Source organism: Sturnira hondurensis, unplaced genomic scaffold, assembly GCF_014824575.4.
Source record: "Sturnira hondurensis isolate 20B ecotype Veracruz unplaced genomic scaffold, ASM1482457v3 Scaffold0018728, whole genome shotgun sequence".
Classification (NCBI taxonomy): Eukaryota; Metazoa; Chordata; class Mammalia; order Chiroptera; family Phyllostomidae; genus Sturnira; species Sturnira hondurensis.
This window is the reverse complement of record NW_028091359.1, coordinates 5176175-5201142: the sequence shown is the minus strand read 5'-3', so window position 1 is coordinate 5201142 and position 24968 is coordinate 5176175. Positions and strand designations below refer to the sequence as shown.

At 55.9% G+C, this 24968-nt stretch overlaps 1 protein-coding gene across 2 annotated transcripts in view; it reads right to left on the bottom strand.

Moving 5' to 3' along the window:
- The window catches only part of MRC2 (mannose receptor C-type 2), a 58000-nt gene that overhangs the window by 15488 nt on the left and 17544 nt on the right, over positions 1 to 24968 (bottom strand). For both annotated transcript variants that reach the window (XM_037069848.1, XM_037069849.1), the window contains exons 2-18: positions 13033 to 13434; positions 12202 to 12375; positions 11838 to 12002; positions 11541 to 11654; positions 10973 to 11116; positions 8568 to 8756; positions 8245 to 8399; positions 6904 to 7011; positions 4793 to 4908; positions 4204 to 4352; positions 3366 to 3583; positions 2514 to 2656; positions 1335 to 1437; positions 936 to 1074; positions 790 to 825; positions 364 to 524; positions 196 to 263 (exon numbers count right to left, since the gene is read on the bottom strand). In XM_037069848.1, coding sequence (XP_036925743.1) covers positions 196 to 263; positions 364 to 524; positions 790 to 825; positions 936 to 1074; positions 1335 to 1437; positions 2514 to 2656; positions 3366 to 3583; positions 4204 to 4352; positions 4793 to 4908; positions 6904 to 7011; positions 8245 to 8399; positions 8568 to 8756; positions 10973 to 11116; positions 11541 to 11654; positions 11838 to 12002; positions 12202 to 12375; positions 13033 to 13434 — 2584 coding nt within the window. The remainder of the gene's footprint in view (positions 1 to 195; positions 264 to 363; positions 525 to 789; positions 826 to 935; positions 1075 to 1334; positions 1438 to 2513; positions 2657 to 3365; positions 3584 to 4203; positions 4353 to 4792; positions 4909 to 6903; positions 7012 to 8244; positions 8400 to 8567; positions 8757 to 10972; positions 11117 to 11540; positions 11655 to 11837; positions 12003 to 12201; positions 12376 to 13032; positions 13435 to 24968) is intronic.

Sequence of the window (24968 nt, the reverse complement as noted above, 5' to 3'; positions counted from 1 at the left end):
CCCAGAAATGTTAGGTCACTTGCTTAAAGTCACACAGCCGGTGAGGGGCAGATTTAGATTCAGATCTAGGTCTATCTGTGTCTGTGTTGTACAGCCTCCCTACAGCAGCCTGGGATCGAGGCTAGCCATCCATGCAGGTGCCCTCCCCCACACCTGCTGCCCTCTGCCCTTGCCCTTCAGCCCCCTTCCCCCTACCTGAAGCGCCCATCGCTCTCTGAGGTGTGCAGGCCGATCCACCAGTGTTGCTCCTGGCCCCGGGAGAACTAGGGAAGTCGGGTGGACGGGTTAGTATCGGCAGGGCCTCTCCTGCTGCTGGCCCTGCCGGCTGCATGCCCACTCCTCCCCCTGCCCACACAAGCCCACCTTCTGCAGGTTGTGTCCCAGGAAATCCAGCTCGGCCTGGCTGTGCACAGAGGCCAGCTCAGCCCGGAACCACGTACAGATGCGCTGGGCCTGAGTCCACATGGAGTGGTGCTCAAAGAACTTGTACTCGGCATCCTGGAAACGCAGCCATTCCCGCCGACCTGCAGGGGTAATGCTAGCGTGGGAGTGGTGGCCAGGCTGGAGCTGCCTGCCTGGCCTCGGAGGGTGACAAGGTAGGTCCAGGGCAGAGCCAGGGCAGGTAGGTGGGCCTGCAAGCCCACCCAACACAGGCTGATAGAGCTGCGGGCTCCCTGTCTCTCAGCTGGAACCCCTACCCCTCTTCTGTGCCGGCCAGATCCTGCCCTGGAGGTGATGCCCTTGCCCGCTCTGGATGGCTAGGGGGGTGCAGTGGGCAGGGGGCCTCACCTTGTGGGCTGACGTCAGGCTCCCGCACATCTGTGCCTACAGGGACAATGTGGACAAAGACGCTGCAGGAAAAGGAGACCCGCCCTTGGGTTCCCGGCCTGTAGCCCTTCACCCCATTCCCAGCCCCCAGAGCCGCCCCACTCAACCTCGGGGGATCTTGCAGATCCAGTCCAGCTGCGTCTCACACTGCAAGGCCACCCACTGCAGGGAGGCCAGGTCGAGCACGGCACAGCCCCGGATGTCGTCGTCGTCGTGCCGGCTCCGGTCAAAGTTATGATAAGAGAACTGAAGACGGACAGAGATTACAGCGGGAGGGGTCGCTGAGGTTCGAGGTGCAGGCTAACCCCATCTCCGGAACAAACAAGAGACCTGGCCTGAGCAAGGAACCCCCAACCTGGGCTGGACGTCCCCACCTCCCTCCTTTCCTTTACCTTCCAGCCCAGGGTAGAAGCCTTCCCTCTGATAAATCTTACCCATCTCACCTCCCCAGCCCCAGAAGACCACGCCCACAGTCAACCCACTCGACCCCATTCACGCTCCCTCACCCCGAGGCCGTCGCTCCAGCGCCAGCTCTGGCCTGCACCAGGGTCTCGGCGGTTCAGGCCCATCCAGAACCAGTGCTGCTCGTGGATCTCGGGCTCAGATTCACTTCAGCCACACCCAGGGATGGGGACAGAGAGACTGAGGTGAGAGAACTGAAGTGTCACACCTGCCCTCTGCCCCTTGCCGCTCTGGTCCGGGCAGTCCTGAGGGGCCTCTGCACCTGGGCTTCTCGCTCACCAGGGAAGGGGGGGTGGCACTGAACCTGGCGCCCAGCTCATGGGGTGGTGGGTGGTCTGGCTCACTTCCCTGGCTTCCCTTTGGGCTGGGTGTGCTCTGCCAGCAAGACTGAAGGCTTTCACTTCAGGGAGCTTAGGAAGGGGATGGGGATGGATACACCTGGGCTCTGGAATCAGATTAACCTGGATTCCGGGCCTGGTTCACTCATGGACCAGCTCTATGACTTTGGAGAAATAACCCAACCTATTAGCCCACAGGTCAATGATAATACCCACTCCCTAGAGTTGCTAAAAGGATTAAATGAGGATTAACTGTTTAGCAGGGTGCCTAGTGAGAACTGATCAATACCAGCTATTATAATTACTAGTCAATAGTGTTATGGTGATGTCTGCTGGGAGGAGACACCCCTGGAATCAGGATCTCGGGAAGCCGGGATCCATTGGGTTTCTCCCCTCAGCACTGAGGGGATACCAGTGCTGTGTGTGGTTGTGGAGCCCAGAGCCCCCAGGACCGAGATGGGGTCCTGGAGGAACCCCCCCCCAGGCAAATGCTCACTTTTGTAGCCTCTCTACTCCTGCCTTTCAGGAGAAGACTTTTGCTGAGGAGTGTGGGTTATGATGGGATGGTGTAGGGTAGGAGGGGGAACATTCAACTTGAACAGCTGGTACGAACAAGGTTTGCACTGGAGAAGGAGGGCTGGGGAGGGCGGTTCCTCGTGTAGAAGTGTGTGAGTCTGGGGAGGCGGCTGCTGCTGGCTCTGCAACACTGGTGGGCAGCACCGGGTCTCCAGCCCAGGGAGACCAGGGCTACCTGAGGGGACAGGATGGTCCTGGCACTAGTAGCAGACACACAGGCCACCCCAAGCCCTCGCCGCAGTAGCCTTCACCCGGCCCTGCAAAGCCAGGCGTTGCCCACGCGCACACAGGCCACCCCAGGCTCAGTACCCAAAGATCTTGTTGAGCATGTCGGCCACAAAGTGCTCCTCCTCGTAGCTGGCCAGGCTCAGCAGACGGGCCCCCAGCTCCTGGCAGGCCCCCTGGGCCTGGACCCAGCTCTTCTTGTCCTGCAGCCGCTCAGAGCTGAACACCTGCAGGAGCAGAGTCCAGCTGTCCAAGCTGTCCCCAGTGGCCCACATCCCCAGGGGACACCTGCCCTCCCGTGACAGCAGTGGGGAGCAGGGCTGGGGCCTCACTGGGCAGGGGTCCAGGCTAGTAAAGACAGATCTTCTCATCAGAGAATGAGCCCCGGAGGAGCGGGCCAACACAGGCGGCTCCTGGAGAACGTCGCTGCCCAGGACCCCCAACCAGAGACCAGACGGGAGCTCCTACCGCAGCAGAGCCACGGTCTGCTGAGGGCAAGTGCCCCATCCTCCCGGGACTTCAGTTTTTTTCATGTAACAGAAGATTATGTCAGTGGCTCCCAAACCAGCAAGGTTTTAGAATGCAGATTACCAACCTGCTGAATCCTCATCTCCACAGAGGCAGCCTGAAAACTGTATTTTTGTCAGGCTCCCAGAAGAGCAGCCAGCCTGGGCCCCAACCTGCAGAAACCTCTGAAACCAACGATCTGCATGGTTTCGTCAATTCCTCAAACTGAGCACCTACTGTGCGCCAGGTCTCAGATACCACTGACAAAGAGTTTCACCAGAAATGCTCTGTCTGTAGTCCACTGTGGCGAGAAGCGTTTTCAGGGCCACCATGTGGGTCGTGGCAGCGTCTCCCTGGGACCCCCTCATCAAGGTGAGCTGCCTCTTAGCTCTTCTCCCCCTCCCTCCCCGACACCGACAGGCTGCCTACCTTATAGCAGTGCCGCAGTTTGGGGTCTGAGGCCCAGCCCTGGGGACAGGAACCAGTAAGGCTGGGTGTGGGGTCGGGCCCGGGCAGTTCCGGCGTCACGGGTGTGCCCAGGCTCTGCCGGCAGATGTAGCGAGCCCAGAACGTGGTGCAGTTCTTCACCTCCCACAGGCCCATGGCGCTGCCGGTGGCCAGGGCTACGCACCCCCCACGGCCGTACCCTGAAGGAGGGAGAAGGGACACCCTTACGCTGAGGAGGACTCGTGGCTTGGCCCTCCCTCACGTGTCGCTGGGGCATCACCACCGCCCCTGCCCGTGGAACCGGCATGGCCCTCTCTGCAGGGACAGGCTGGGAGGTCAGGGCCCAGGGGGGAGGGAGTGGAGGGAGCGTCCCAGCTCTGTGTTTACTCCTGTGAGCTCTCAGACAAGCTGCTTCACCTCTCTGAGTTTCTTTCATCACCCATCTCATCAGGTTATTCAAAGGGTTAATTTAAAAAGATAATGAATGTGAAATGGTAATAATAGCCAGCACTTGCTTCACACTCACTATTCTAAGAGCTTTACATATACTAACCACTGAAGCCTCACATCAACCCTATGAGGAAACTACCAGGACACCCATTTGGCAGGTGAGGAAACAGGCCCAAAGATGTGCAGCTAATAAACAGCGGAGTTGGATCTGACACAGGTGGTTTGGCCCCGGACCCCGTTCTCCTAATGGCTTGGCCTCGTACGAATGATCAGTTCACTGGGAAGCCCTGGGTCTCAGTCCTGGCAGGACAGGCCCCCCCCAAGGAAGTCAGGGAAGGGGCCAGCTGGGTGGTGTGGCGGAGGGGCTCACCAGGCTGGTCCCGGTTCCAGTGGGTGTACATGACCTCGTCCCCACTGAGCCAGCGGAAGGAGCCGGTGCTGTTGAGGTCCTGCAGGGCGGTCCAGAAGTACTCGCCGTCCCAGTTGTAGATGAGGCTGCTGACGAAGGCCTGCTCGAACCTGCGGAAAGGGGCTGGTCAGGACAGGCAGCACACCTCCCCCTGTCCCAGCACTGCAGGCAAGATGCCTGGCCGGGGTGCCTAGGTGCTGTGTCAGACTAGGACATGTTAGGGGATGGGGGCCCCTGAGGACCCACAGCTGACACGCAGCAGCCCCAGTTGCCCTCTGCTGTCTGCCCTCTGTGCCTGACTGAGAAGAAAGTGAGAGAAAATCAGACCCAGCCCAGGCCTCTCTTAGGCATCTAGCCCACACCAACACCTGCCTGTGCCCCTGCCCAGGCCCACCCCACCCTGGAGTCACTTAATAATCAGGAATCCTTGTGACAATATTAGAGAAAGGCCTGGAGCCAGCTGACGACAGGGTGCTACCCTGCCGTTTGATGGAGGGGCCACATGAGGCCAGGACATAGGCGAAGGCGGGTCTGGGCACCACCCCCGTACCTGTTGGTGATGGTGACCAGCTGAGAGCCGTAGTCTGCGCACAGGCGCCGGGCCTCGCTGTAGGTCACTTGGTCCTCTCCCAGCCAGTAGCAAGACGGGCTGTGCCACTTCCAACCCTGGCTCGAGAGAGTGGGCGGCAGGGGGGTGTCTGTGGGGAGGGTGCCCCCTTTCACCCATCAATCCTGGGGCAGGGGGAGGCCTTCCATGGCACCACTGAACATGTTGTTGGCTTGGGCACAGGACAGAGGGAAATCGTTCAACACCAGATGTGGCCTTCCTATGCTGTATTCTGCACCTGTCACTCCACACTCCCCCCGCACACCATCACCCACCCCCACCTTCCACACCAGGGGTGGGAGCACGGCCCGAGGGTGGCAGCTGGAGGGCAGGCAGGCAGCTACCCAGTCCGTGGCCTGGCCCAGAAAGACAAGTGGCCCATCAGACTCCTCTCTCGAACATTTAGCCAAGGGAAGCTGTGGGAAAACTGCCAGTTGGCTGAGAAACCAGAGCTGAAAAGCTGGGGAAGCTGCCAGGATGTGGAAGGGCTGGGTGATCCTCTGGGGCCCAGCAAACTGAGGTGGAGGGTGTGCCCTGCCTGCGGGTGGGAGCGGAGCAGACCAGCAGTGAGGGGCAGCAGAGAGCCCTGGGCTCCCGAGCAGGCTCTGCACCACCCCGGCCCTCACACCCACCGACCCCTTCCCCCTTGGGCCGCCCTGAGGGGCTCTCTGTTCCTGCCTTTTGGATGAGGAACTGAGGCTCAGAGCAGTTAGGAGACTCAACTTTGTGTGCAGCTCATACCAGGTGGAGCCCTGACTGGAACCCCCACCGCAGAGGCTGTGTCTGTCCTCGGCCCTGCTCCTGCTAAGATGACTCCAGATACTGCCAGACCTTTGCCTCCAGCAGGCCTTGAAGTGGGCAGCCTTGAGGGGGTGGGGGCCCGAGGTTTCAAGGGAGAGATGCGGCTCTCTGGGCAGGAGCCAGGGCAGAAGAGAAGCTGGTGTGGGTGGGTGCTCATGAGTACGTGTGTAGGGGGGGATCCTGTGTGCCCAGCAGGGCTCTGCTAAGACCTCTCGCTTTCCTGGGGTATTAACCAGGGCTACTTAGCACTCCCCACACATTTCAGACCAGCCCTGGTGCAGGGGCAGGTAGCAGTAATTCTTCTCCACCTCCTATCCCCACCTCACCCAGGCCGAGGCAGGGCCCCTGGGCCATTCCCTGACCATGCTGGTCCCCCAACTCCGGCTGGGCCCCTGTGCGCTCCCTCCCTCCGCCCCACTAGAGCTCATGCCTGTTGTCATTTCCTGCTCCTCCCAACCCCCTGGGGTAGAGTTTTGGGTGCAGGTGGGGTGGGGAATGGTAAGGGGGCTTAATACAAAGGAAGACAGTGGAGCCAGACTGGCAAGGGGCTGGGCTGGAGGAGTACGGCCTCGGCAGATGGAGCTGCCAGGGGCTGAACCACCGCAGACACATCCGCCCCACTCACGTCTGCTCAGCCTGGGAGGGCCGGGGGCCTGAGAGGGAGCCTGGGAGGGCTAGGGGGCTGGGGGAGGGGGAGGGGCTGATCACCCACTCCCACCCTCATTCGTACACTCAGCCCCTCCACCCCCAACTTAGCCCACCCCCCACCACTGGGTCCCAATCCATTCCCTCCCTAAATGTCTGGTAGCTCCTGAGGCTGAGAGCACAGGAAGTGAGACACCGGAATGGCCTCATCCCTCCAGGAGAGACAGAAAGACAAGCACATCAGACGGCTGATGTGTGCCAGCAAAGACAGAGGGCACGCAGAGGGCATGGGCACACCCCAGCAGCCTCCACTCAGGTGACAACTGGCCAGACTCACTGCCACTTCCTGTTCTCTGCTGCCTTTTGGAGGTGGCTTCCCCATGGACAGGGGGCCTGGGGATATGAGTGGGGAGCTCTGCTTACCCCAAACAGCCCCCCCACCCCCACCCCCACTCGACACCACTGCTGGAAAGGAGCAGTGTGTCCAGCAGGAAGCAGGCTGTGCCGAGGAAGGGAGGGCACAGTGGGAGGCTGCAGGGTTCCGCACCCTCCCCCTGGGCGCCCCTCTGGCTGGCCCCACCCGCGCCCAGATCCAGAAGCACCCTCACCTTCCGGCAGCCATGGTCCTCCTCAGTGGCCCCTTGGCTCAGCTGGCCTGCTTTCTTGCAGATGGATGGCAAGGACTGGTTACACGGACTGTCATTCCAGCGACCCTCCTGGGGACACAGGGTACAAGGGAGTCTCAGCCCCCTCCCCCCAAATCTCCCAAACCCTTCAGCAAACCAGGTTTCTAGATCTGAGCCTGCCTCTGCTTGCTGTGTGATTCTGAGCAAGAGGCCTGACCTCTCTGTGTTTTAGGCTATAAAGCAGGCAGAGCGAGGTTAGTTCTATAAGCCTCACTGGGCTGAGGAGAGCAAACAGAGTTGATGCGCAAATGCCTTAAAAGGTTGGCAAGCTCTGTCTAAATGGGAAGAGACACTCCTTTAGATTATTTATAGCTCACTGGCAGCACAGACAGATGAGATTCCCAGTCCTGCATGGTGTCTAGCCAGTAACTGCAGAGCCAGGCTGGGCAGCGACGGTGCACCCGGACTTGGCGCTCGGACGATGGAGCTAAACAGGAATCCAGTCCCCAGCCCCTCCCTGCCCTCTGTCTCCCAGCTGTCTGTCTGCCTTCAGCTCCAGCCCGAGGGCAGAGGTGCTTAGGTGCCCAGCACCCAGGAGAACACCTGGCATGCAGCAGACACTTAACAAAGATTGTTTACAAAACTGAAAACGGCAGCCCCTATGCTAGATGCCTCTGTCTTTACAGTCCCTGGCACGATTTGTGGTGTCGCACGGGAGAATCCTCTTATCTGTCCCTGGAGTGGGTAGTCTATCCCTGTCACGCTGTCCCTTCTGTGAAGGGTTTCTTATCTCTGCTTGAAGCCTTACGCCAGTTCCTCCACCTACGCACACTGCCTCTGAGTCAAAGCCATGGCAAACAGACATCACCCTCCAAGTTCATGTGGAGACAGGACTCTGCACAGAGCAGTCTGGGTGCGGCCTGTGGAGCATGTCCACGTAATGTGGGTTCTGGTGCCACCTGCTGGCGGGGAACAGCAGCTGGTGGGAGACCAGCATGGCTCCGGGCAACATCCTAAGGCTTCATGAGAATTAACTCCTTTAATCCTCCCAGTGAGCCTCGGAGTTGACACTGTTAGTGTTCCACTGACAGATGAGAAAACCGAGGCACAGAGAGGTTAAGTAATTTGCCCCAGCTAGTTGGGGGAAGAAGGGGAGAGTCAAACCCTGGCAACCTTTCCATGTGGAAAGGGGCTGGGGGAGGGGGAAATGGGGCTTCTGAAAGGCATTGGGGTGGGATTCCCGGCAGACACCGATATGACCGGGATAGCACCAGAAGGCTGGGGTGCATCTGGGGCCCTATGATATGGAAAGGGGGTTCTCACCGGCCCCCAAATGGTGACACAGTCCTCCAGGCTGTCCCGGAAGTTGTTCGGCTCAAAGGGGTGCCAGTGGGTGAAGCTCACAATGCTCCCATCAGACCACTCAAAATTCATCTGCAGCTTCAAATCGTTGAGGCCAATCCACAGCTCCTCCACCTCTGGGGCGCAACAGCAGAGAGGGGAGAAAGGACATGGAGAGGTCAGCCTTGGCCACCAGCAGGGGAGGAAGGGACAACCCCCGAGCCTCCTGGGCAGGGCCAGACGGGCATCAGGAGGCCCTGTCCTCTCCCCCAGACCAGTGGCGGACGGGACGAGCGGCCCCTCACCTTGCTTGATCTGCTTGGTGATGAACTCCAGCTCGTCCATGCTGTGGATGCTGAGCAGGTCGCCCCCGCCCCGCAGACACGCCTTCTTGGACTCCTGCCAGCTGCGCTTCTCAGCTTGCAGGCGGTAGCAGTGGCCCTGGAAGGGCTGCCAGCTGGGCTCGCATTCCACCTTCACATTGGCCCGAGCATCTGCAGAGACCCATGAGGCCGCTGCTCAGGCATCCAGCTGCCCAGCGCGGGCACCAGACCCACTGGGCACTAACACAGGCAAGGCCTCGAATTCATTTCCTCCTAAACCTGTCACACAGGTGGGCGGCAGGTGAAGTCACTGCTGACTGGCTGGCACCGCTCCCCCCGCCCCCCCGCCACTGGGATTTCTCCTAATGCTACTTCCCTCACCCCAGCTCCTCTCCCTGCTCCCCAGGGCTAACAAACTGATGGGCCCCAGGCCCTTCCACACCCCCACTTCCGTGCATTTCAGGTTCACCCTCTGGGGATCAGGACCCAAAGGCAGGTGAGACAGACAAGCCCTCACTTGGGCCTTGGCATTTCACCAAACCACCCACAATGTCAGGCTTGGGCAGGATTCTGCCTGGCTGGGTGGGATAGCATGTGCCCACTAGAAGCATCACCCGTGACTGGGATGCTGGGATCCACTGCATACTGGGAGCCACTCAAGAGTCCAGCCCAGCAAAGTGGACGGGGCTGGAAGCCAAAGCAGATCTCTCCTGGGCTCTGGACATGTCAGTCACCTCTGCCAGCCACCCAGCAAAGACCAAAGGCTGCTGCCCCGGACAGAACGAGTTTAGTGGGTGTTCAAACCGAGGATCCCACTTAGGGCTGTGGGAGGAAGGGAGCTCAGGAAATACAGGCAGAAGAAACTGCCTAGAGAAATGCCTCCTATAGAGATAAGCAGCCTGGGATGAAAGAGGAAGTCAAAGGCCACAGTCAGAGAGGAGTCGCCACAGGGGCCACTCCTAGGAGATCCAGGGGACAGGGAATTTGGTGAGCCAGTCCCTAGAGGGACCAAAGGGGCTAGGCCTGCCCACACTGGGCTCTCCTTCCTTCAGAAAGCAGCTTCTGGAAGACCTGAAATTGGTGCTAGAGGTGAGGTCCCCTAGGTGAGGGGCAGGCAGCAAGATTCTAAGCCTTTGCTTCTCACCCCCAGGTGAGGGGAGGGCAGAAAGCAGGGGCTGATGGCCCTCTAACAGTTTTCAACATTTTAATGGTCAGAAGCATACCTTTTGCTCTATAAGCTTTTTATTTTCGGTGAGTTTGTGTATCTTTTTTTCTGGTTTTGCTGCATTTTGCTCGGAAAAGTTCCCTCTTCCCCAGTCTCAGGGCCCCTGGATCCCTGCGGGAGCCCCTCCAACCTACACGGAGAAGCTGCCAAGGCCCCTATGGGTCAGACCCATCTCCAGCCTCACAGACAAGCCTTCCAGGGACGCGAGTTTACTGTTTGTAATTCAGAGACCACATGCCAGTGAGGGTCAGAATCCCCAAAGCAGTGCCCGCCCACTGTCCCCCACTCCCTCCAACTCCTCCTAAGGCCCCTCTGCACCACACGTCAGCAAGGCACTCCCTGGCTGAAAAACCTGCAAAGACTCCCACGGCCCACCTGGCCCCACCCACACCTCCCCCAGCAGCCGAGACCCCCGGGGCCAGCTGCAGCCTGCCTTTCCGAACCGTTCTCTTTGCCACACTCTCAGCCAGCGCTTCTCACGTGGTAGACATCTGCACAGGAATCACAGGTACAGGGTCCTGTGAAGTTCAGGTCCTAACTCAATTAATCTGGGGCGGGGCCTGAGACTCTGCTTTTATAAAAGCTCCCAGGTGACGCTCTGCTGCTATTCTCAGCATCATAGGCTAGGTAGTCACAAGTCTGGCTACTCCATCCGGCCCGATCACCAACCTTGCAAACACGGTGTGCTTCCGCGCCGCCACACCTCTGCGTGCGCAGTTCCCTCCGCCAAGGGGCCCTCCCTCCCACCTCTATTCGCCACTCAACTGGAAAGACCCAAATCAAAGGTCACTTCCGTGAAACCTTCCTTCAATCTCAGAAGCTTAATCAATCCCTTCTCTAGGCATCTATTGTACTGACATTATTGCGTATATCTTTGTAACAGCACGTAACTCAGGATATTCCAATTGTGCGATGAGATGTCTGCCACCTTCTGCAGACTGTGACTTCCTCAAGGTCAAGATAATACCAGTATCTAACAAAGTTCTCAACAAATCCCCGAATGAATGAGTTAATGGCACTTCCCAGTGAGTTCAGATGTCAACGGAACCGTTAACTATGAACAGGGCAGACCAGAGTCACCTGTGCTGCGAGGCTGTGGCTGTGCCGTGGGCAGCCCCACACCCTACCTGCCCCACCCCGACTTGGGCAGACCGACACTCACTGGGAAGCTCTGGCTCAGCTGGGGCGTTGAGCTTCTTCTTGCACACGTAGGGCAGCGCGATGCTGCAGTCGCGGTTCTGCCAGCCGCCAGAGGACTCTGTGCGGATCACTCCGCAGTTCTCCTCACTTGGGTTGTCCGGCTGATCTGTGGGGAGGGCAGGGCGCCAGCACCCCAGGAGAGAGACTCACACCCTGGCCCCTGGAGCCCTCTCTGAACCTCCTGCTCCCTCAGAAGCCTGAGCCAGCTGGAGAGGCCAAGGCCCCCACTCAGCCCTCCCTCCCTGGGCACGGCGGGGCCTCACTGCTTTCTCAGCTGTGGGCCCACGTGTCCTGGGCTCTGCTCCGAGACTGGTACCAGCCCCACCCAGCTGCCCTGGCCAGGCTGCTGGTGCGCTGGGTACACGGGGCTGAAACCCAGTCCTCTGGCCTGAGCATTAGGTTCTAAGTCACACCAGTGCACTGCATGGGCCAGGGGGTCCACTTCAGGAGGCCCCCTTCCACCTCCAATTTGAGGAGATGGTTCCTACGGGGTCCCCAGGCTGCCCTGCACCCAGAACCCTGTGCCTCACCACTCTCCCAGTTGAGGTACTTGAGCGGTGAGTTGTCTGACCACTGCCAGCCTCCACTGGTGTCCAGGTCATTGAGGCCAATCCACAGTGTGGAACTATAGCCAGTGAGGAGCCCTGACAGCAAGACAGTGATGGTGAGAAGCTGGCCACCCATCGTCAGCCCTCCTACTTCGCCCCCACCAACGCCATCCTTACTCCCACAAGAAGAAAGGGCTCAGGGTCCTGGCACCCTGCCCCGTCCTCAGGTGGGTCCAACCCCCGTCAGCCAGCCCAGTCCTGGGCTGCCAGCCACCTCACCATTGATGTAGGTCTGCTCGTGGATCTCAGTGATGCTCAGCAGATCTGCCCCTTGCTGCTCACAACTGGCCCAGGCCTCCCTCCACGACAGTGTAGACTGGAAGTTAAACTGGTAGCAGCTGTCGGTCAGCTGGTCCTTGTCCCAGAAGGTCTCACAGTCATTACCTGCCACCATGAGAGCCGGACATGGGTCCCTCCCCAGTCCTCTGCTTTGGGGTTTGACACAGGAGTCCCTCACAGAGTGCGGAGGCCCCACACAGGCTGTCCCACACTGTAAGGACGGGTTGCTTCTCACCCCAGTCCTGCAAATTCCACCACCCGCCGCACCCTCGTGGCCACCCGCCTGGAGCCACCGGGCTCTCACTCTTGATGGGGCAGAAGCCCCAGCGCTCGTCCTTGCCGTAGTCCTGGGTGGTGGCACACCACAGGTGGCCATCCTCACGGCCCGTGCTGGTGCAGCTGTGGAACCACTGGTTGTCATACTTGAAGGGGATGGTGCAGGGCTTCCCGTGGGAGTTTCCCTGGATGGTGTAGACCTCTGCAAGGAAGGGAGCCAGGCTTTGGCATCGAGATCCTCGAGGCACCCACCCCCTATAACCCAGGGAGCCAGGCTGGGCTGGGCAGGGGTCACTGGCCGGGGAGCCTTAAAGCTCCCTCTGCCATCAGATTGTCCCAAGAGCCTGGGAGAGGTCCTGCTGCTCACCCCACAGGATCCAATGCCCTGGATGGCTGTCCACACTCCAGCTGGGAGAGGGGGCCACCAAGTCACCCCCAGAGGTTTGACCCTGAAGAAATCCCTACACAGCTCCCCAGCCTGGGGGCTCCACTGAGCACCTCTCCTCCCCAGGTTCCATCTTGGAACTCAGGGTGGCTTCCAGGAAAAGCACCCCAGGATGGAGCTGCCCCTGGGGGTTGACCTAGGGTCTCCCTGGAGAGTAGGCCGGGGGAAGGACATTTCACAGTGGACACTTCTGTCCTGTTTGAGGTCTTTAGAAGTGAAAACCTCAACTTTTAACTTTGCAAGTTTTTAAAAAGTGAATCAAATGCTTTGAAGTTAATTTTCTTATTCCAAAAGCTTCCCGTCACAATCAAAGATGACTGTGAGGGGTCTGCAGAGGACAAAGGCCTTGTTCCTGGAGTCATCCCCCCCTGGCTGCAGCGCCCCTGCCACTCTCCCCTGCAAGCAGCCTCTCACCGTAGTAGGGCCGGGCACAGAGATCCTCTTCGCTGCCATAGATGCGCCACGGGCCACTGCGGGTCTGGTCGCCGCGCTCGGGGCCGCCAGCCTTGGAGGAGTTGCCGACTCGGCCCGCCAGGAGCAGGTTCAGCTGGTCACCCAGTGTGTGACAGTGCCAGCGGAGATTCATTGCCTCCCGGTCACATTCGTACATGCCCAGGGAGGCTGTGGTGTTGGTGCCCGGCCAGCCTGTGCCCAGGCACTGCATGGCACCCAGGTTGAAGAGCCGGTTCCGGGAGACCCACTTCCACTGCTGGGCAGGAAGGCTGTTACTGCAATGCGGGGAGACCCTGACTTGCCCACCCTGGGCCTCCAGGCAGCCCTCCAGTCCGTAGCTGAAGATGAGGAAGACGTTGGGTTCTAGAAAGGAAGGCAGGACATGAAACCATCACAGGGGCTCTCCTGGCGAGCACCTGATGGCCAGCACCACCTACAGACAGGCACCAACCATGAGTCTGGTGCTGGGTTGCAGCCCTTCACCCCATGTCTGAAAGCAAACCCCACTCCGCATGGCAAGTGGGTACCACACCCTTTTCTGAAGGGCTTAGGAGAGGTGAAGGTGTTCCCGTCACACACACTGCAACCTTTGTCCTCGTCGCTGTCACAGAGCGCGGCTTTCTGCCACAGCGTTCCAGCCTGCCTCGTTTTGCCTCGCTCTCCCCCTTGCCCCACAGTGTCATTGGCTCCATCCTTTCCTACCATCTTGAGTCTCCCCAGACCACTCACCACCCCTCACACCCAACCGTTCATGCCCCATGACCACTGCACTCCCATTTTTCAGACAGCACTGGGCTCTCTGGATCCCCCACCCTGAGTCTTCTCACCTATCACCTCACTGCGGAGACACTTTGTGGGGGACAGTGAAATCCAACCGGCCCCCAGCACACCCACGTTACAGGTGACGAAATCAAGACTTCAGTGATTAGACAGCGGGCTAGTGGTTGCCTGGGGCTGGGCTGAGGAGACGGGGGTGGGGGGCGCTGCTGAAAGGTGTGGGTTTCTTTGGGGTGGTGTTCTCAAACTAGAGTGTCATGAGAGTCACACAGCTCTGAATACACCGAAACCCCATTAATTGCATGGTTTAAATGGGCGGGTTCTATAGCATGTGAGTTATATCTCAAAGCTGTTATATCTTTAAGCTATTATTATATTTTAAAGGGAAAGGGGGTGGGGAGAAACTTGAGAAGAGTTTAGAAACAGGAAGTGACCTAATCACGGTATCTCACAGCCAGTAAGCCAGTCCAGTCTCTCTGACATCCATGGTTCAGCACCTTCCTCTTGTTCCCCAACTTAGTACAAAACGATCATTTTCATACCTTGAAAGCATGACTCTAACTGCTAAGGGTTCAAATCTCAGCTCTGCCTCTTACTGTGTCACTTGGGCAAGTCGCTTAATTGCTCTCTGGCTCAAGTTTCTTCATCATAAGACTGTTGTAAAGGGCCCTGCCAGCATGGCACAGTGGGAGTGTCATCCTGTCAACTGAAAGGCCATAGGTTCGATTCCTGGTCAGGGCATATGCCTGGGTTTCAGGTTCCATCCCTGGTCAGGGCACGCACAAGAGGCAACCGATCGCTGTTCCTCTCTCGCATTGATGTTTCCCTATCTCTCTCCCTCCCTTCTCCTCTCTCTAAAAATCAATTTACAAAATTTCACAGACAAGACTGTTACAAAGGTTAAGTGAGGTAATCCTGCACACGTGAAGTGTTTAGACCAGGGCACACCGTAAGGGCGCTACCGTAGCTGCGGGGAAATCGTCACCTGGCCCCTCCCCGCCCCTGGCACCATTCTGGACGTCGTTTCTGCAAGCGCTGACTCTGACTCACATGTAGCTTATAGACAAATATCGTGTTTGTTAAGATCCTAGGAACTAATTTAAAACGATATAGACTCTGGGCATCCCAGCTCCGGGGGATTTGCTGACCTTCCACTGTAAAGCATTCTGGGATAACTGATGGACACCAGACCTATCCAAATCTACCATACTCATCTGCAGTGTTTATTATTATGACTATAATTATTGTTTATTACTAGTTCATGTTAGAGGTAAAGAGCCTGCCTACAGGGTGGCAAGAATACTTGACCAGAGCCCCAGGCTGGTCAGAGATGGAGCGGAAATTCGGTCCCGGTCTTCTGAGTCCAAACCCCGAGTGCCTCCTGGTCCCCCATGCGGGTTCTGTCACCCCTCTCTGGGCCAGCCAGGGTGACCTTTCAAAGAGGTAAGTTCTAAAATTCTTTAAAAAATAACACTGGAGTATTGAAGGTCATAAAGAAAACAATGATGAATTTCGTGGGAAAACAATGATGAATTTCGTGGGCCAAACAGGGGTGCCGTAAAAAATCCAAACCAAAGGAACTTCACAGGGTGATCTGATCACTTGATTGTAATTCTCCTGACATTTATGCGATATTTTGTTCAGCATCCGTGTCTACTGTTTCTCTTCATTATGGGTCATTTTCTCCCCCTGCCTGCATGTCTAGCAATTTTTATCGTAAACTGGACATTGTAAGTAATGTTGTAAGGAGTCTGGATTCTTTTCTTCTCTAGGGGACCTCGTGGAGGGCATGCTTCAGGGAGTCTGGGTTCATCTTCCAAAGAAGAACGCTGGGCTTTGTCCCGGCAGGCACTTGTATCACCAGTGCACCACCTTCGTCCTGCAGGGGCTTGGTTTTAGGCTTTGGTAGGGTGGGGCTGTTTTGGTTTTGCCTTTAGTTTTAGGGTGTGTCCCTTAGCCTTGGGTTTAATCATAAGGTGAGGCCCTTCTGGAGTTTCAAAGGGAATATTTTTTTAAGATTGTATTTATTTTTAGAGAGAGGAGAAGGGAGGGAGAAAGAGAGGGAGAGAAACCTCAGTTGCCTCTCACACGCCTCCCCCCCCCGACTGGGGACCTGGCCGGCAACCCAAGCATGTGCCCTGACTGGGAATCGAACCGGTGACCTCTTGGTTTTCAGGCCAGCGCTCAATCCGCTGAGCCATACCAGCCAGGGCTCAAAGGAAAATCTAAAAACAAAACTAAACTAAACTAAAAAAATGAAAAAGGAAAACCCTAGGCAATTACTAAGTACCTCTAACTCAGTGGAACTTGAATTCCAAACTGTTTCCTCAATGCTAGGCAGCAACAAACCCTCTGCCTCCCGGCTGCCACTTCTCCCCAGGTTCCTCAGCGCCTCCCAGTTTACACTGCCCATGCCCAGCTTAGCAGCTGCCAAGAACCTGAGAGTTTGTCTCTACAGCTCCTTCCTCTCCAGAATGTTCCCTCTCGATTTTTAGCTTTTCTGGAAGCCTCCACCTCTGACCAGTAAAACTGTACCTCTTTCTCTGAGCTCCTCCGTGGACGAAAAAAGGGCTTCTAGGGAAAATAATTTCACAGGCTGATCTGATCACAAATTCCTAACTGGACAAGTCATGGTGGGTGGTCCCACCCCAGGCAAATAACTGCTTTAGAAAAAGGCCTCTCTGCCCTGGCTGGCACGGCGCCGCGGATTGAGTGCCAGCCTTCGAACCAAAGGGTCGCTGGTTTCATTCCCAGTCAGGGCACACGCCTGGGTTGTGTGGGCCAGGTCCCCAGTAGGGGGGGGGTGCACAAGAGGCAACCATGTGTTGATGTTTCTCTCCTCTTTCTTCCCCCCTTCCCCTCTAAAAATAAATAAATAAATAACCTTTAAAAAAGGGAGAAAAAGAGGAAGAAAAAGGCCTATCTTTTTTTTTTAAGACCCCATCCCCCACATACCAAAAGGCCTATCTTTGCCTTAAGCAAGCCCTGTCTGTTGTTCCTGGCCTGCAGGTTAACACACCTCCAGGCCTCCCTTGGGAGAGCATGTCATTGTATTAACTACCCAGAGTCCAATCCCCGCCTTGCTTTCTCCGGCCTTCCTGTAATCTTCCTTCCATTCCCTCAGTCACAAATGCAGAAAAGCTGCAGCAAACTGTCATTTCTTGCGACTATTTTTCTGTCTTGAGAGCTTGCTTCCAGGTATATCCTCTGTTTAGATCAATTAAGTTGGGTGGGTTTTTTTTAGATTTTATTTTCTTATAATGTAAGAAAATTTTAAAAGAACAATTTATTTTATTGTTCTTTTATTTTATTGTTCAATTACAGTTGTCTGTATTTTCTCCGGTAGGTTTTTATAAAAATTCTTTAGGGGTTTGGACGTTCTTACACTGTCACCTCTTGGGGACAGTACTCTCAGGGGGAAAATCTGCTCCGGGGGGGTGGGGGCCACTCACTTCATCTGCTTCTTTTCTCTCAAATGTCCATTCCTCCCCAGCATCTGTCTGTTTTTAATGGCTCTCTAACCACTGTGTTTCTTATGTTGTCCTTAGCCTACAAGCACCCTTGGCCAGAGAGTGAGACTATGTCAACATAGGAAACTCCAAAACTGCAGAGAATTTTTACGAGTGTATTTATCCAAACTGACAACAATTGCCGGGAAGCAAAATCTCAATGGGCTGAGAAAACGCTGCAGAGAATGGACGTGTGCAGCTCATCTTACATATCAGGATGAAAGGAGAAGCTGTAAAGAGAGTTTCGTGAAATTCACTGATGGTGGGTTAAGGGGGCGGGAGAAAGCAAAGGAGGGGCGATCTCTGGGACTGGGGGAAGAGGGAACAGAGACACACACTTCTTTGACATCAGTGGGTACGGGCCAGTTAAACATTCACAGCAGAGAGGTGGCACCCGGGCAACGAGGTAAAAAAGACTGGTGGTCTCCCAGGGCAGCTGTGGCCTGAGGGGTCTAGAGAAGGAGATTACACTGACATTTCAAAGGTAGGTAAAAAGACAATGCTTAAGGGAAAGATGGGCCCTGTCCAGGCCTGGACGGGACCGCCTGCCAGGACCAGCTCTTGGTTAAGAATTTTTATGTCCGAGCCCTGGCTGGTGTAGCTCAGTGGATTGAGCGCGGGCCTGCGAACCAGATGATCGTGGTTTGATTCCCAGTCAGGGCACATGCTTGGGTTGCCGGCCAGTTTCCAGCAGGGGCCAGTTCCCTGCAGGGGATGCACGAGAAGCAACCACACATTGATGTTTCTTTCTTCTCTCCTTCCCTTCCCCTCTAAAAAGATAAATAAAATATTTTTTTAAAAAAAGAATTTTTTTGTCCAGACCCTCCTATGTGGTTATTTTCCGCCTCCCTTGAGCTTGTCAGGTTTAGGAGGAGGCCCCTTTTATACGAGCTAGCCTGCCATTCCCAGAGCTCATGAGCTGACGTGTTTGTGTTTATTTTCTGTTTCCCTTCTTGTTCATAAACGCCTGGGGACTTTCTCGGTCCTTACCATTGGGGCCCCGGTGCCCACAGCTCACACAGGAGTGCTTAATGAGTACTGAAGGGGTAAGTATATGCATCTCATGCCTCGAAATCCTAGCAGACCAGTCTGTCTTCCTGCTGCTTGTCCCAGACGCCAGATTAATTTTCCTTAAGCCAAGTGCCCACAGGTTCCGTCACCAAGTGCCCAAAACAACCCCGGTAGGAAGGTTAGCAGGGCAGGGACACTAGTCTCTCTGTTCTTCAATGGCACCAGGCTGGGGTCCTCTCTGGGCAAGTCACAAGTGACTTCCTGAGGATCTTTAGGGCAACTGACACAGCTGCTCACCCCTCCTCGGGGCCCCTCCACTCAACTTGTCCCTTCCCTTCCAGTCACCCTTCAAGAACCATAAAACGGCCGCAGGACTTGACCGGGGCCTGCCCGAGCCTCCTCTCGGGTCTGGGTATTTGGTTCTCAGAAACTCCACTTCAGCGAAGACAGTCGGAACAGAAAGTGACCCTCAGCAGGAGGGAGGGAAAGGGCCTGGGACCGGAAAAGAGAAAATAGTACTTGCCTTTATAGATACTTCTCAGAGATGGAATTGGGCAATACAGCACCAAACGTCACAGGAGCCCACTGCAGCCCAGGAGGACAATGTCGCCCCCGCCTTCTTGACCAAAACACACACACACACACACACACTGGCCTCAGTAATCCCAGCCCTGCTAGGCAGCAGTGACAGATGGCAAATGAAGGGTCTGAGAGGGACCCACGTCAGTCGGGGAGAGGCAATACCACTGGCATCAGGCTGCCTTCCCCTCACTTAACAGATGAGGAAACTGAGGCCCATAAAGGGAGAGAGATGAGGACGCCCAATCGCCGTACCTCAGTTTCCCCCCACTGTTGCATGAATCGCGGCTGCAAGTCCCCGCCTCCTGTTACATTCTGGGTTCAAATCCATGCATCTTCCTGGAGTGCCCGCTATGTGCACGGCACCTCCCAGGCAACACTGGGGCCATGGGCAAACACACAGCGCTGTCCCGGTTAGAGAACAGTGGGTTTTGGACCCGTTTAAAATCCAGGTGTCTGGGGGGGGGGGGGCACAGGAGGGGGCTGTGCCTTCTAAGAGCAGAGAGACTTCCTAAAGACACAAAACCTGGAGGAGGCAGAAGGTGACGAATGCAGGTCATGAAACTGCCTTGGCAGCCAATGAGAAAAGGACAAGGAATTTGGAAGAACGGAGGTCTGCAGAGGAGTAAACAGTGAGGGGGAGGCTGAAGGGAATTCTTGGAGGTGGGTCCTGGCAGCTCTGCCAAGCGGGAGGCCAGGGAGCTCTGGGAGAGCATTTTCCACCCAAAGCTGAGAGGAGGCTGTTTCTCCAGAGCCCAGTGGAGGAAGGGAGCTCTGGCTGAGCTCAGTCCGCCAAGGGGAAAAGGAAGGGAACGGAGGGGTTTCGATGTCTGACTCTGTTCTTGGCATCCATGCTCTCAGCAAGCCCACAGGGAGCAGAGAGGGGACTGAGAGTAGAGAGGCCTCATTCCCCCCATTCTGAGAAGCCCCCCTTCAGCCTCACCCACCCTCCTAGCCTCGCTCCACATGTGTGAGAGCAGCAGGTGTCACTGTCCCTCGCTAGGACCTTGGTATAGTCTTCACCAAAGACAAAGACAACCTCTTGTATTTCGTTGGCAACCGCACCAGGCCCAGCACAGACAGTGAGTGAATACACGAGTGAAGCCAGGCAGGAGACGGCTCGTTAAGCACCAGCTTGATGTCTTTCATTCATTCACTCAACAAATCTTTACTAAGAATTTCACAAGTGTCAGGCTGGCGTGGTGCCAGGTATAGCCATGAGCAGTGTAGACATAATCCAGCCCTTATCACCACATGGTCTGGCAGGCACTGGGCTCTGCGTGGAAGACAAGACAGAATCCTTGACCACGTCCTTGACTGCTCAGTCTCTGGCCTTTGTTTCATCTGCCCTGCAAACTTCCCATTCCCTTCTTATCACTATTTATAAAGGATTTTCCCAATTCCACCGCTAGGATTATAGCCTAAGAACCCTGAAACACCAATCCAAAAGAACCCATGCACCCCAATGTTCATAGCAGCACAACTTACAAGAGCCAAGTGCTACAAGCAACCTAAGTGCCCATCAGTAAATGAATGGATCCAAAAACTATGGTGCATTTACACAATGGAATTCTATGCAGCAGAAAGAAAGGAGCTCCTACCTTTTCAACAACATAGATGGAACTGGAAAGCATTATGCTGGGTGAAATAAGCCAGGTGATGAAAGACAAATGTGGTATGATCTCACCTTTAACAGGAAGCTAAACAACAAAACAAACAAGCAAGCAAAATATAACCAAAGGCACTGAAATAGAGAACAGGCTGACAGTGACCAGAGGGGAGAGGGGAGGGAATTTCAAGGGAAAAGGAGAAAGAAGAAGGGTTTACAAGAACAAGTATAGAGGACACATGGACAATAACTAAGGGGGGGGTGGAAATGGGAGGGAGGTGGGGAGCACTGGAGGAGTAAACTGGGATGGGAGTAAAAGACAGAAAACTGTACTTGAACAACAATTAAATATTTTTTTAAAAAAGGATTTTCCTGCACCTCTGCCTATGTGAGTGGGTGCAAAGCTCGCTCTTGGCCAGTGAGAGTGGCCACCTCCCTGGCCACAGCGATCAGGGTCCTCCCCTGAAATACACGAAGTTTTCTCTCTCTGTTGAGATCGCTAAGCTGGGGCTGCCAATGGCTGTGTTTGCCATCACGAGAAGACCTAACCACTGCAGGCAAGAATGGGCAGCATACAAGAAGAGGTGCAGAGGCAACCTGGAAGGAGAAGTGAGTCCTAGTGGTGCTGACCAGCCGGTCCCAGCCCCCAAGCTCCTAAGACTCTTCTTTGGCTTTGATCGTTTGCAGCCACATCCCCATTTATTTTGCTGGTTTGTTTGCACTGGGTTCTGTCCTTGTAACCGAAAGAATCCTGATAAACTCCCAACCCCACATCCTGGGGCCAGGGCCTCGTCCCCCATCGCCCCCGTCTGGAACACTGGATCATTTTCCTCACGACCCTGGGGCCAGTGTTCCAGGATCACCCCTGACCACCTGACCCTTTAGGAGCTTTCTGAGCCTGCTGCAGCCTCTGGGCCCCACCCCATGCTCCCCAGCACCCTTCTGCTGCTCCCCCAGAGGCTTCCTCAATCATGCAGATAACAGGCACTTGCGAAGCACTGTATTACAGGGAAATCAGACCGTATGCTCTCCTGACATTTACAGTGAAACCAAGATGCAGAACTCACAAAGCCATCATCCATGACAAAGCTGTAGGCAACGCACAAGTGTGGGAAACAGAAAAGGTCAGGTCTAACGTACACTGCGTGGCCGCAGGCGCAGGTGTTGGCTAGAAATGAGTTTTCCAGACAACTGCAGCGTGACAGGAATCTTTCTGATGTGTGACCCATACTTTCTTGCCTCTCAAGACATCCAGGTCACCATCCTGGAAATGTGTTCCTGTGTTCCGAGGCCACTGGTGTTTTTGTTTTTTGTTTTAAACTTATCGAACTTATGGAAGTGACATTGGTTAATGAAACTAGAAAGGTTCCAGGTGTGTGAGTCCATAATACACCATCTGTACACTGTACTGTGTGTTCTCCACCCCAAGGCACCTGGGTGTCAGAGCGATCTGCTCCTCATCGAGCGACCCGTCTCCTCCCTGCCTGCTCATGGTCGCTGCCATGTTTCATTCCCCGTTTGCTGTGCTGTAAGGTACACGGAAGCTGGAGGTACCTTCTGGAGGTACACAGAAGGTATCCCTTCTGTGGAGGACAGGGGAGTCACATGACAGTGAGGCTTTGGTGGAGTCACGAGGCTGAACGCAGAGGCCGTCTGGCTGCCTCTCAGGAGCAAAGCTCTCAGCTGTCCCTGCCGCTTCCTGGGACGCAGCCCAGCAGCAGAGGCAGCCAGAGGTCTGACCTCGGATAAGACGGCTGCTCTCCATTACAAGCTGAAGACATCATGCTGAAGGCAGCGCAGAGGAAGTCAATTCTAGCACAGTTCCTGGCGCGCAGCACACTCTCAACAAGTATCTGCTGAATGAGGCACGTCAAAACCATGAAAGGCCTGAGCAGAGACGAGAACAAGCTGGGTGTTCCAAGTTGCGGGAACAGGAGGAGCAAAGGCTGGGGACCCAGCAACCACTTTGGCTCAGTTCCGACAGAGCTGGGGACTAGGGTCCAGCTGGGGAGCCATGGGGACTAGATTTGGCCCAGAGGGTACAGCAGGGTGGCCTCCAGCCGCTGAGCCTCTCCCGAAGTCAGCCACCCCTCCCGGCAGAGGCAAGGGGTCATCCCAGGGAGAGTCAGAAGCCGCCCACAGGGCTGCCAGCCAAGAGGAGCAGCTGTTTTCAATGAGCAGTTTGGCCCGGAGGCCAAGCCTAGAAATGTCCCTGAGTCAGCAAAGCTGCCAGCCCCACCCTGCTGAGAGGCCAATCCTGGGGACTCAGCACCCCACCCTTCATCACCTCTGCTAAAAACTGTGTCCATGTCCAGGCATGCACAGGGAATCTGCATGTGGGGGGGATGGTATCCCTTCTGTGGAGGACAGGGGAGTCACATGACAGTGAGGCTCCAATACACTGTCCAACTGTCCAATATTTCCACCAACACCATGGACTGTGTGTTTTTTCCCATACCCTCCTCCCCCACCTCCAACAGCCCCTCCTTCTCAGCCAGGGCAAACTACCGTCCCCCCGTGGATGGCTTAAAGTACCTGTGACTAAAACCAAACAAATGGCCCCATTTGGGCTCTGCTGATTACACGTACAGTGTGTGTGTGTGTCTTTCTTTCTCCAGCTGCAGGGAGCTTCCTTGATCGTTCATACCTAGAGATGCTCTTCGCCCCGAGTAAAATGCACGTTTGGCAATTGTGATATACTGTGTTCCAGGAAGATGCTAAAGCAAATTCTGGCAGAGAATGGGTTCAGGGTGGGCTTACCACCTCCACCTAATAAACGCAAGGGAAGGGGATTGTGATGGGTGTGCTGGGGCATGGAAATTCAGAAAGGCAGCCCCAACCCTCCCCAGGCTCTGTCTGGTCTGGGGGGCGGGGGCGGTCCCAGGCGGTGCTCGGCTCAGTGCAGCTAGCCCCTGAGGGTGTCTGGAATACAATCCTCACCTGCCTTGGGTCTTCTCTTGGACTGAACGGTATTTAATCTCACTCCCTTCTGCTTTTATATTCTCAGACTAAAACTTTTTTGGCCTGTCCATTGCCGGGGGTCATCCTACAAGATGGGTCACAAAGCATCTTGCCTCTTACCTCTGGCCTGACCCCCGCACCTTCCGCTCTCAGGAAGTCCCACGGCCTCGCTCCCCTGTCCTTTTTCTGTCCCTGCCTCACCTGAGCATCCTAGGAGTGGGCACACCTTGACCTACCTTCCTCCTTTACCCTGTCCCAGGACAGGAGGCACTTGAAACACCCCGTCTTCTGGGTGTTCGCGGCCGCTGGGGCGGCCCTCTACGCAGCGCACCCCCACCTCCACCACTTGCCCTGCCGCTGGGTGCACACCGCACTTCGGCACAGCACCCCCACCTCCGCGCTGACCCTCCCCGACGTGCCTCCCCCTACCTCGCCGCGAAATCTCCGCGACATCTCGTGCCCCACAGTTCCCAACAACCCCTCTCCATCGGGCCGGCAGCACTAGGGTGCAGAGCCTCCCCGAGGCCCCGAGGTCGCCAGGCTCCTCAACCCAGCTCTGCTAACTCCCGGTCCCCTCGGCGCCCTCCCTGTATGGTTTGCCAGCTCGAAGCCAAAATAAACAGCCCGAAGCCACTTCCTTCCCCAGGGGCAACTTTCACAGTGACGGCCGGCTCCGGAAGTGGCTTTTCCAGCCAGCACAATCCAACCTCCCTGACCCCGCGCGCAGGGCAGGACTCCGAAATCCAGACTGGAGCTGGGGCCAGCTCTACAGTCACCGCTGGCGGGAAGCGCGCGTGGGTGGGGGCTTGCACACACCCCGGCGCAGCAGTCACCTGCAGCTGGGAGAGACCATGAGGCCCACCTACTCCTTACAGTGGGCCCCTGAAGGCCTTTGATGAACTACACTAGTTTCACATATACGTGGGAGAGAGTGGGGACAGAGGACTCCACAATATCTCCGAAAGGAGAGCCCGCGGGGGCCACAACCCCAGCACCCCCACCCTAGCACCCCCATTAGGTGGTCCATACCTGGCTGACTGAGAATGAATTCATGAGTGAGGAACATTAAAGACCCCAGGCAAATTTAGAAGACTAATTTTTTAAGTTAGTTTTGACAATGTGGCTGCAGAAGTGTTTGGGCAGGAGTGGGGGTGGCGGGGGGGCCCCCGGCGGCGTAATTTAAAGCTAAATAAAACATGTAGCCGTGCTCACTGCAGAGTCAACAAAAATGAAGAAAAAATTTTTGAGGCCTTTGTGTATTTTCCAATTTTCCACAGTGAAATCAATACTATTTTTAAATGTTACTACCCACTCACAAAAAGAAGTGTGCAAAGAACTGTACTGAAATGGAATAATTTGTTTGTGAGAAACTGAGGTTTCAAGAATAAACATTCAGTTCACCAGAAACATTTGATGAACAATAGCTAGTAACAGTCTTTCACAGAACAGCA